Source organism: Hirundo rustica, chromosome Z (assembly GCF_015227805.2).
Source record: "Hirundo rustica isolate bHirRus1 chromosome Z, bHirRus1.pri.v3, whole genome shotgun sequence".
Classification (NCBI taxonomy): Eukaryota; Metazoa; Chordata; class Aves; order Passeriformes; family Hirundinidae; genus Hirundo; species Hirundo rustica.
Genome location: NC_053488.1, coordinates 2,389,428 through 2,401,515, shown reverse-complemented (window position 1 = coordinate 2,401,515; position 12,088 = coordinate 2,389,428). Strand labels below are relative to the sequence as shown.

The 12,088-nt window shown below is 52.4% G+C and overlaps 1 protein-coding gene across 1 annotated transcript in view; it reads left to right on the top strand.

Annotated features, from left to right (window-relative positions):
* Positions 1-3,225: 3,225 nt before the first annotated feature.
* Positions 3,226-12,088, top strand: part of ARK2C (arkadia (RNF111) C-terminal like ring finger ubiquitin ligase 2C) — a 55,158-nt gene continuing 46,295 nt past the window's right edge. Inside the window, exon 1 of the mRNA XM_040091223.2 lies at positions 3,226-3,321. Within this exon, the coding sequence (XP_039947157.1) occupies positions 3,261-3,321 (61 nt within the window). The 5' untranslated portion in view covers positions 3,226-3,260. The remainder of the gene's footprint in view (positions 3,322-12,088) is intronic.

The following is a 12,088-nucleotide window of genomic DNA, read 5'->3' as shown; positions in this document are numbered from 1 at the left end:
AGGTTTCATTACAGCATGAACACGGAAAATTAGATTAGTTTGGATGTCAGGAAGAAGTTTATTATGGTGAGGGTGTGCAGGCCCTGGCACAGGGTGCCCAGAGCATCCGTGGCTGCCCCTGGATCCCTGGCAGCGTCCCAGGCCAGGCTGGACTGGGGTTGGGACAACCTGGGACAATGGAAGGTGTCCCTGCCCATGGTTTTAGATAAGCTCTGAGATCCCTTCAAGCCCAAATAATTCCGGGATTCTAGGGAAAAGAAATAAAATAAAATAAAAATTGCTCTTTCCTTGAAAATATTAAGGATATAATGTCGTAAGGACAATGTTGGGACATCAGGTGTTGCCTACCTGCACTGAGCCGGGGCTGGCTGAGCCCTGGGGTGGGCAGTGCTCACAGCAGCAGGGTGACAGCGGGGGACAGGGTCCAGCCTTTCCCTGCCAAGAGCCCCGCCGTGAGCCAGAGCAGCCCCCGGAGGCACCGAGCGGGGAAAGGCAGGAGGGGCTGGGATGCGATGGGATGGCCACCAGGAGGCAGTGGACACCTGGAACTTGTCCTGCTCCCGTTGGAGGGGAGCTCAGAGCAGCGGCTGCGTGAAGGTGCCCAAAAAGGGCCCTTCGGGGCGGAGGCTGCAGCTCCGGGGAAGGCTGGAGGGGGAGCTGGCAGCTCTCCCTGCGGATCAAGTTAATCCTTCCCAGGCATCTGCCCGCGGGAAAGGAAGAGGTTACGCAGATGCAGGTTACCAAGCTCACGTTTTTATTCGGATGCGGCGGAAAAAAAAAAAAACGAAAAAAAAAAAAAAATTCCCCAAAACCACACACACACACAAACCAAAAGCAAAACAAAAAAAGACCAAAAAACCCCCCAAAACCCCACACAAAAACCCCAAAAAACCCAACAACAACAACAAAAAAAACCAAAAAAACGCCCACCAAAAAAACCCCCACCAAACCACCAACAACAAAAAAACCAAACAAAAACCCCACAACAACAAAAAACAACCCACCCCCCCCAAAACAAACAAACAAAAACACCCCAAACAAACCAAAAACCCAACCCACAACAAAACCACAAAAACAAAACCAAAAAAACCCAACACCTCCACCCCCTCCTCCCCCCCGCCGCTCCTCCAAACAACAAACCCCCAACAAACCCACAACAAACCCAACCCAACGACAGACTCAATGCCATAATCCAGGCGGACAAATCCATCGCACATCCCAGTCCGGAGGCTGCCGGGCGCTTAAACCTGCCAGATGCACGGGATAGATAAGGCTAAGCGGGGATTAAAGGGGCTCCCCACGGCGGGACTATGGCCACAGAGGGCGGGGGGACGGGGGCAAAAGGGAAAAAAAAAAAAAAACCGCAAAAATCCCCCAGCCTGGGCAGGGTGGGAAGGCCATGGAAAAGTCGCTTTGCGGCGGAATGAAATGATTCCCTGGATCCCGCGCTTTGATAGAAATCCCTCCTGCAGAACGGGGGATTCTGACTCCATTAAAACAGATTTAACTCGAGATGAGTGTCTGTTTGGTTGTTTTTTGGTTTTTTTCTTTTTGGGGGGGGGGCGTGAATCGCCCTTCTTTATGCTGGGGGTGCCCTTTGCACCGGCAGGTGGATGGCTTCAAGCTCTCAGGGGATTCCAGGCGCTCTCCGCACCCCTCCGGGCTTGGCCGGAGCCATTTCAGGTCAGTGATGCCCCAACGGATAAATTCTGCCAGTAACTGGGGCGTCAACACAATAGGCCACTGTGTCACCCGCGGGGAGGAGAGCGGGACGGGGACGGGGACGGGGACAAGCCCCCAGTGGCCCTGCTTGTGGCACGGCGTGTTTCCCGGGTGCCACGGCGAGAGATGCGTGCAGGGAGTGCCCCAGACGTGTGACCCAGGGGGAGGACGGGGGCTGTGGCTGGGGGGGCAGCAGGAGCGGGTGTACGTGGTTGTGTGCAGGTGTGACGCCCGTCTGTGTCCACATGTGTGATGTCTCTGCGTGCTCAGAGCGTGTCTGCGGCGTGTGCAGGGGACGCACGGGCGGGTGTGCACGCCCGTGCTGCTGCGTGAGCCGCGCGTGTGTGGCACCCGTGCAGGGATGCTGCGTGCGTGTGCGCGCGTCTGCACGTGCGGTGTGCGCGAGTGTGCTGCTGACAGGGGGTGGGAGCATGGATGGGCGGGTGCTCCCATCCACGGAGGGATGGATGATGGATGGTGGATGGATGCATCCATGCGTGGATGGATGGAAGGATGCATGTGGATGGATGGATGGATGATGGACAGACAGCTGGAGGGAGGGATGGATGGATGGATGGATGGATGGATGGATGGATGGATGGATGGATGGACGGATGGATGGAAGGATGGACGGACGGACAGACAAAAGGACGGACAGATGGAAGGATGGATGGATGGATGGATGGATGGATGGATGGATGGATGGATGGATGGACGGATGGATGGATGGATGGACGGATGGATGGAAGGATGGATGGATGGACGGACGGACAAAAGGACGGACAGATGGAAGGATGGATGGATGGATGGATGGACAGACAGATGGAGGGATGGATGGAAGGATGGCTGGACAGACGGAAGGACAGACAGATGGAAGGATGGACGGATGATGGATGGACAGACTGACAGCTGGAGGAATGGATGGATGGATGACAGATGAACAGACAGCTGGGGGAGATGAATGGAAGGATGGCTGGACAGACAGAAGGACAGACAGACATATGGAAGGATAGATTGGAAGGATAGATGAAGGACGGATAGATGATGGACAGACAGACAGCTGGAGGGATGGATGGAAGGATGGCTGGACAGACGGAAGAATGGAAGGATGGATGGATGGAAGGATGGATGGATGGATGGATGGATGGATGGATGGATGGATGGATGGATGGATGGATGGACGGACAGAGGGACAGCCAGTTGGAAGGATGGATTGAGAGAAGGATGGCTGGATGAGCAGACGGACAGACAGGCAGACAGAAGGATAGATGGGTGCACGGACAGACAGACAGACGGACAGATGCGAGGACCGCTGGAGCCGCGGGCGGATGCGCGCGCACGCGACCCCGCTGCGCGCGTGCGCGCCTCCCCTCGCGCGCCCGGCGCCCCGCCCTCGGCGCCCATTGGTCGGTGCCGGGAGTGGGGGCGTGTCCCGGCGGCGGCCCCCGCGCTGCCATTGGCCGCGCGCCCCTTTGTGTGCCGGCCGAGCGCGGCCGCCGCCAGTCGCCGGCGCGTCCGGGGGGCACAAAGGCCGCAGCATGGTCCTGGTGCACGTCGGATACCTGGTGCTGCCCGTCTTCGGCTCCGTGCGCAACAGAGGTACCGCTCCCGGCAACGCGGGTTCGCGTCCCGGGGCCGCTAACGGCGGCGAGGGGGGGCGGCGCGTCCCGGGTCCCCGGCGGCAGGAAAGGGGGGCTGCCCCTCAGCGTCCCCCTCAGCCCACCTCACCCAGCCCAGCGGCATCCCCCTTTCTGGGGCGCCTCCCGCCCCACACACACCACGTTTTGGGACCCCCCCCCGCCTCCCGCCCGCACCTCCCGTCTCCGCTGCGGTAGATCCATTCCCCCCTCCCCACCCCCTCCCGTTCTTTTACGGATTTTATTTTATTTTTTAATTTACCCTCTCCCCCCCCCCCCACCCCTCACCGTAGCCACCAGGCCATCCCAGCGTAGCTGTAGCCGATAACAGCCATTTTTGTACCTCCATCCTGTGTAGTAGCTGAGTTACATTTGCACTGTAAATTCCTGTTAAGTGGATTCGTTTTGCTGTGGTCGTCGTCGCAGAGTCTCTTTGGGGTGGGGTGTGGGCAAGACGCCCCCAAATTGCGGCCAAACCCACAATCACGGGGCGGCTGAGGTTGGAAAGGGACCGCGGTGGGGTCATCCGGTCCCACCTTCCCCGCTGGAAACCTTCCGGAAAAAAAAAAAAAACCCCAAAAAACCAAAAAAAAAAAAAACCCCAAACGAACCACCATTAAATTTGGGGAGGGGAAGCGCAAGCGATTGGCCGCGATTCGGAAAGCCGGGGGCTGGCAGGGAGTTGGGGGAGCGGGATGTGCGTGGTGGGAGCAGCGGCTGAGGTGCCCCCGGCATCCCTGTCCCCGCGGTGACACCGCTGTCCCCGCGGGCATCGCCCCCAGCCCCGTCCCCTCCCTGCAGCCACAAGTGTCCCGTCCCGCCGGCGCACCCCCGCCCAAAAAAAGCCGAAAAAAAAGGAAAAAAGGAAAAAAAAAAAAAGCCAAACCGGGCTGCCGAAAGAAAGAGACGACTGGCAAAATGGTTTTCCATTAAACAGGGATAACATTTTTTTCTGCTGTGCTGAATTACTTCCTGTTCTTATTTTGTGGGTAATTTTTTCTGTACCGAATATCCTTTGGTTGTGTATCTCCACCTTTTTTCTTGTACTAAAACTAAAGCATGGTCTGTATTTTTTTACATTACCTAGTTTCTGATGTAAATATCTCTGTAGAGACATACCCTGCTGAAATGTAATGTGCTGTAGCCTATACATCTGCTCAGTGTACGCTGCTTTTGTTCTGTTGCCCTTCCATAGCATGGTGGGCCTTGCCTTTTTGTATTGTGTGCATGATGACATTGTTACACACGATTCCACTAATACTAATATACGATCTCTCAATAAAGAAACTAGTTTTCCTATATTAACCTAGTGTGCTTTTTCTATTGCTGTTTTCCCATTTATTGTCGTATCCTGCTGTTTAGATTTTTTCCTTGCTTTCCCCTCATCGTGAGGTTTGAGTGAGTGGATTTTTTTCTCCCTCGTAGAACAGATTTGGGGGCTTTTAAATGCATTTTTCCCCCCCACTTCCTATCCCATATCTACCCTCAGCATTAGTCTGTGTGTGTACATACTCCCCAGCGCACAGTCCATATTGCTGTTGTGCTGATGCAGAATTCTGGTTTTACCGCAGAACAGCCAGAAAAAAAAAAAAAAAAAAAAAAGTGTGCAAATCGAATCCCTCGTTATTAATCAAAAAAAAAAAAAAAAAAAAATTGATGAAGGTTCTGCTGCTTGTTCATTCTAGTTACAACATTACACCTTCCTTACCAGACTGATCCCTCTGTGTGGATGGGGAGGGGGAATTGTTTATTTTTCGGAACTCCTGATTATCAAGAGGTAAACCAACCTGTATTAAAATTAAAAAAAAAAAAAAATTTTTAAAAAAAATCCCCCTCTAATCTTTAAGCTGTATATTTTAAACGTATACATCTCTGCGAGTGCCCTGCCCACCATCTGCCATGCGAGAAGTTGCCGTGCCTCGGTCCCGCGGCGGCTGGCACGCTATAAATATCTCCACTAGACCCCTGCAAGGCAGGGCTCGTAAAAACGTCCCAGCTGCTAATGTTGTAACTACATTTTTCCTGCTCGAAGCCTCCAGGCCCACCGTCTTCTGAATAAAAACTCGATTCGGTCAAAAAAAGAAAAAGAAAAAAAGGCAAACTATGGGGTTGCGAGAAAGTGATGGGGGAGCCTTAAAATATTGGAAGCATGGAGGAATGGATGAATTGCGGTCAGCGAGCGGTTTTGCTGCGGCTGCAAAGCCATGCTAATGATAGTGGTCACCTCTCCTTGTGCCTGCAGCAGACCTCCTCTCCCAGGTCTGCAAAATGGTCCTGTAAAACCTCCCCGTTTCGGCTCGGATGCCACGAGGAACCGAGGGAAGTCAGGGCTCCCAAAGCCAGGAGATGGGGCTGGGAGGGGAGGCGGGAGGGAAGCATCTTGTCTTTAATTACATTTCCACAGAAGCGGAGGGGGGGAGAGATGCAGGATTGGTGATTGGTCTTTAATGAGAGGAAGACAAATTCAGCAGGTCGGTGGCTCTCACCCGCTAAAATTTCACGAGGAGCCTCTGGCAAACAAAACAAAAGCCAGTGGCTCCTGCAGCCCGCCCTGCCTTTACCCCAGCATCCCTCCCAGAGACGCATCATTTTGCAAGGCTGTGCCTTTCCACCTCTCTCCTAGCTCTATCCTGAGTTTGGTTGGTTCTCTCTATAAACATTTATTTATGATTTCCTTCTCCATATTTCCTTTTCCGTGTCCCTCGGTGACTGTTTGGCCATCCTGTCCCCCTCTGTACGAGCACCGGTGGGGTGCCCCCCCTGCTCCCCCCTGGATGTAGTGTATGCCGTGGCCCTTTGTTCTCGCTCCATCCTCGCCCCGGGCCAGCGCTGAGCTCCTCCGTGCCTGACACGTCCCCATACACATCCCGAGGAGGGAGGCTGTGCTTCTCGCTTGCATGAAGGGAGACATGCATGCCTGTTGGGGCTGATCATTTTCCAATGTGATTTTTTTATTATTATTATTATTATTTTCTCCCTCCTCTCCCGCCCTCTCCTCCCCTCCCCCCCCCCCTTTTTTTTTTTTTTTTTAATTTTGTTTTGTTTTGTTTCCTTTTCTTTTTAAATTCAAACCCCCTTCCCCCGCCCCACCAATCCCACACCACGTGAGACAATGAGATTCGGGTTATGGCGTGGGAAAAGAAAAAGAGAAAAATCCCCTTTCTCCTCTCCCCCACCCCAAACCCTGACACGGATAAACCCATCCCCTCCACGGACACCTGCCGGCAGCTGCCCCTTTGTTGGGAGTGGGGATTCACTGCGGCGAGTGTAACAACCCCCCCGCCAGGTCTCAGTCTGCAAATTAGCCCTGCTACAGAGCAGGGCTGCCTGGTCAATCCGCTCCAAGGATGCCTTGGTAATCTAATAACGCAGAAAACTGCTGGGTTAATGGCAACTTCTAAAGCAATTTATCATCCGCATCATATTTTTGACCTGTCTTGTTAGAAACACATCCATACGAGAGGAAACATCCCCCCCTCCTCCACCTCCCAGCCTTATTAGTCAGTAACCACCAGGCTTTCATAGCTCATAATCCATCAAACTCATCCACATTTTAATGACTTAATTCCTTTGACACTCTTCAAAAGCCACGTTTGAGTCCTGAAAAAGCCACCTGGTACAAAGAAAAAGATTTTTTTTTTGTTTGCTTTTTTTGTTGTTGTTGTTTTTGTTTTTGGTTTTGGTTTTTTTTCCCCCCCCTTTGGTTTTTGTTTTTGTTTTAGTATCACGGGCTGAGGAAATCCAAGGCGGGTCACGTGCTGGTGGTGCTGCTGTGGGTGTGGAGGCACATGCGGTGATTTCTGTAAAGCCTAGATGCCTCTCCAGCACCAACCTGCATCCCTGGTCTCCTTTAAATAACTCCTTTCAGTAACAGGGAGAAGGATAATCCCAAACACGGACAAAACGGGCTCTGGGGTTCATTTATGTAAGGGTTGCGTAAAGGTCTCACACCCATCTGCGCGCGTTTAACGATGGCAAAAGGGAGCTGGGCCGACAGGTCTCTCACACGGGGGTTGGGCTGGTGGCACGGCTTCCACCCCTTTTAAGAGAAAGAGAAACAAGTAGCGGTCACGTTTCGCTCATGCTGGGAATTACCAGCAGAGCCTAAAGAAAGCTGATCTGGATTTACCTTGCTGAGCGCGGATCTGGCCCCGTTGGAAGTGTGTTATTTAAGAACCGGTGAGTTGGTGCGCGAGGGAGGCAGCAGCAGAAGCTGTGAAGCTCGGGGGTGGTCGGGGGGGGGTGTGTCTGCCGCAAAACCCCGCAGCTGCTCCGGTGGAGGGGGACGGAGCGCTGAGGACGCTGTGGGGACACAGCCCAGCGTTGCTCGGGGTGCTGTGGGTGTCCTCGCAGAGCCGCCCCGAGTCCCCCTCCGTGACCTCTCTGGAAGGACTTTACTAGAGTAAGTCTTGAGTTTAATTCCTGTCGTTGCTTCATAACCTGGGCAGCTCCTTGTTAGCTGAAAGGGGAGGATGGAGCATGGCTGGGGCAGGCGCTGCCCCAAAAGCTGTGGGAGAATCCCCCCTCCAGGTACCTCAGGGGAGCACGTGGGACATCCAAGACTGGCTCATGCGTTTCCATTGACCAGAGGGACGATGGTGGCCACCGCTGGAGGTGCAGAGGTGGAAGGACAGGGGAATACAGCTCTTTTGGGAGTAGCAAGGACATGGGCGTCCCCTCCCACCCCTTTACGTGCTGGTTTAACCCCAAACCGTGCGCTGGGGCCACCTCATGTCTAAACCGGAAGATTCTTTTCTCCAGAGGTTTTCCGAAAGAGACAGGCACTGCAGCAGGTCAGCAGAGAAAAGCCTTTCCCACCCTTAACCTGGGAGCGCTCGTTTTGGGAGGCTTTAAATTAATGAGTGGGAAATCCAAGGGGAGATTTGCAAAAGGTCTTCTCCTGCGTTAAATTGTCTTCAATATCCGTAACCCCCAGGAACAGAGTTTGTTTGACAATTTGACAATTGCCAAATGCTGTGACTCTCGGGCATCTCGTGATATTTGGGTGTTCCTGCATAACCCTGCAGCTCCTGGAGCTGGCTGATGGCAGAGACTTTTCTCTTAAGGGGTTGTACATAATGTAGAGCTGCTGCTCATGGCAAACTTTGTCCTCAAAACTCACAAGTCTGCACTCAGCAGGTGTTTCAGCTGATGTGGGGGTTTGGGAAGCAGATAGGGGATGTGGGGCCTCAGTGGGGCCAGGGCAGGAACCTGCAGAGAGAGGCAGGGAGAGTGGGGACAACACCCAATGGGGAAAATGGTAATTTTCTCTCTTTTTTGGTTCAGTTTGGGAAGATTGAGTGGGTTGGTCTGCAGCTGGGGTTTGCAAAGTGGTTTCCCAAGCAATTCTGCACGGGACCCCATGGGAGATCCACAAGTTAAATCTTTGTGTGGTCTTGTCTTTCTCCTAAACCTTCTTAGTGAGAAAACTCTGTCTTTTGAGAAAGGTTAAAATCTTCCCCCGACAAAAAAAAAAAGGAAGAAGAAGAAGAAGATGAAGATTAAAAAAAAGGCAATCACTCCCTAACCTTTTGCAACAGGTCCCAATGGTGGCAAGGACTGGGCCCCTGTGCTGGAGAGCTCAGCAGCAGCCAGGATGGAGGGAAAGCAAACCCTTGTCTTCTCCATACCTCCTCTCCACTTTTTCTTAACCCTCTCTGCTCCTCCTCTGCTCAGTTTTGCAGTCTCCCAGGACCTTTTCTCACACATTTTCCTGCCTGATGGTCCTTTGCATTTCCCAGCCCCAGCTGGATTGGGCTGGTTGGCCCATGCTGTCGTGGATCCCTCTTGGTAAGTGTCCTTAACCTCTGTTGTTTTCTCTCCCTCCCTTTAAAGGCTGAAAAATGTGCCTGCAGGAAAATGGTGTGTGTGTGGCTTGTGGCTCTTAAATGAACATCATCTCTTCATTGGCTCGAGGGACTACACCCACTGGGGTCAGCAGCAAAGGTGCAGGCTGTGGGGAGAAAGAGAGAGAGTAAGGGGCAGCCCTGTGGGCTGGGAGCCTGTGAAGTGAGGGCACGCCTGTAGGGGAATGTTTGGGTGAGGATTTCGGTAGCTGGGGGAAGGATCCAGGTGTCTCTGTCTCTCTCACCACATCCCTGTGCTCCCAGCTTCTCCCAGTGGCTGCCCTCTGTGGAGGTGATACCCTGAGGTGTGGGTGACCCTCAGCCCAGTCAGAGCCATTGGGTGGTGCTGGTTTTCCTCTTTTTTTTCTCCCTCTGGAAGGCTTGAGTGGTGCTGTGGGGTTGTTACTGTGCACCAGCCCTCCATGTCCTTTCCCAAATGTTCCAAAGAGCAGGTGTGTCCCTAAACAAGGAGAGCACCAGGCATGGGCACCTTCTGGGACTTCTTTGAGCAGGACTGATGGAACTGGACAGCCCTACCAAGCCATATGTCCAGCTCTGGAGCTAGGAAACGGCTGTGGAAACATTCTCTTGTCCTTTTTCCCAGGCTGGGAGGGGTCTCGGAAAGGCATTCAGAAAAACCATCCCTGGGGCATCTGTCTCGCTGCAGCTGCTCCCCACCCTGGGCTCCTCCAGTGAAAGAAGGGACTGGGAAATATCCCTGTAGCAAATGTGCCCTCCTCAGCTGTGCTTCCTGAATGTCTCTGGGATTCCTCATTCTCCTGGTGGCATCTGACTCTTCTTCAATCACGCTGCTAGATCAAGGCACTGATATTTCCCAGAGGATCTTGGGTTTTTTGGAGGCTGTGGGTGCATGAGGAAGCGCCACTCATGGCCACTTGCCCAACCAGCTAGCCAGTTTCTATGTCCCTGCTGAAAACTGGGCATTTACAGACAAAAGGAAGCTTTCTTCAGCCTTTTTTTTTTTTCTGTATAATATCAGAGGAGGTGCCTGTATTGGCCTGTGTGCCTTGGGGCAGTGCAGGATGTTTGTCTGGTCCATTCAGGGCTGACCATCATCAGCTGGTGGGAGCTGACACTTAAGCAGTCTCTCTCCTGAGGGCCCCAAACCTCAGTGAGGAGCAGCTGGAGTCTGGAAGGAGCTGTGGGTTCATGGTGAAGCTGCCTGGACGTGGGGTTGGATACGCATCTGGCAAGGTCTGTACTGTTTGTACTTGCATAAACCCATCCCCAGAAAAAGTCCTCAGCTTTTAAAGGAATTGCTTGGCATTTATACTGGGGTGAATGAGATGAGAATCCAGTCTTTGGTGTGTTTTTATCTTAACAGAGAGGGGAAAAAAAGAAAAAAAAAAAAAAAAGCTGGCAGCAAACTGCCTGCAGAGTAAAGGTGTTCTGTTTGCCAGGAGGGTTTGGTGGTTGTGCAGTTATCTTTGCAAAGACTATTGGGGTGTGCTAATCCCTGGTTTGGCATTTGCAGTTAAACTTGAGCAGGAGCTTTTTAAATCTCAGACAGCGTCTGGAGGTAATGGGGGTGGTGATGCTTCAGGAGAAGTGTCCATCAAGCCTGGCAGCTTCCACAACCTCCAGGCGGAAAATACCACTCATTTGCCTGTCGGGAAAGGAGCTGTAAATCTCATGCAGATTACCACGCTTCTTGTTGTGGTTTGCTAAATCCACATTTCTCCTTCTTGTACCCTGGCCTTTAATATTAATATCTTTAATTTCATTTATAAATTCACTTATCAGCTTTCATTAGTCATTCCGTTAATGATCCCAGGCAAGGAAATTTGTCATTTGACGTCAAAAGGCAGATTAAGGGACTTCTAAAGCCTTGGGAAACGGCTTCATGCTGCACCAGAATTATAGTGGTTGGCATGTGAGGCTAATACTAGGTGTAATTTGCATCTGCTGCTCAGGGGATGAGTGATTATTTTATATATTTAGCAGAAAACAAGAGAATTTCTTAACCACGAACGGTGCCACGTTTCCTGCAAACTCTGCAGTATTATGAATCACTGGGCTATAAACATCTTGTTTGATGGCGTGCCTGGTTTCGTGTTAGCACGGGGGGATCCTGACAGCTCCCCTCCTCCTTGTTGGGGTTTTCCTGAGTGAAATCAAGAGATTCCTTCTGTGTTAGAAGCTGGAAAGGACGGGGAGCGGATTAAGTTTTGCTTTGCCAAAACTGAGCGCCTTTGGTCGCTGAGCTCCCCTGATGGTGAGGTGAAGGTGTTTGGGAGGGAGATGGAGGGAAGAAGCCTCACAACATTTGCTCAAAACATCTAGAAATGAGCAGGGTTGGACTGAAAACAGATGAGACGTAGCATCTCCAGGCACTGGTCCGTTCAGGTCCGTCAGGACGAATCTTTACAGATGCTGGGAGCAAGCAGCATGCTGGGAGAGACCTTATCTTGACCAGCTGTTATTTGTGATATCCCACAAATCTCCCGGGGCTGAGATAATGAGTGAGGAGGCTTCCTGCGCAGAGATAGCCTGACATCAGCGGGCTTGGGATGGTAACACAGTTGTTTTCGGTTTTTTTTTGAATGAATGCCTCGTTGCCAGCACCCCTATAAAAAAGGTTCCCTTCCCTGCTAGGCGCCTGCAAAGCCCATCGGCAGCCCCAAACTCTGTCCTGCTCCTCTGTGCAGAGCCTCTTTTGAGATCAAAGGGCCACAGGCAGATCTCCACGAAGCTGAACTGAGAAAGTGTTACATCCATTGTGCACCCAAACCGCCTGGGGAGCTGGTTCTGCTCAGCCCTCCTTGGTCTGAGTGGGATGACCCTGACTGGACACCAGGTGCCCGCCCAGCTGCTCCATCATTCCCCTCCTCAGGAGGGCAGGGGGGAAAAAACGAAATGGAA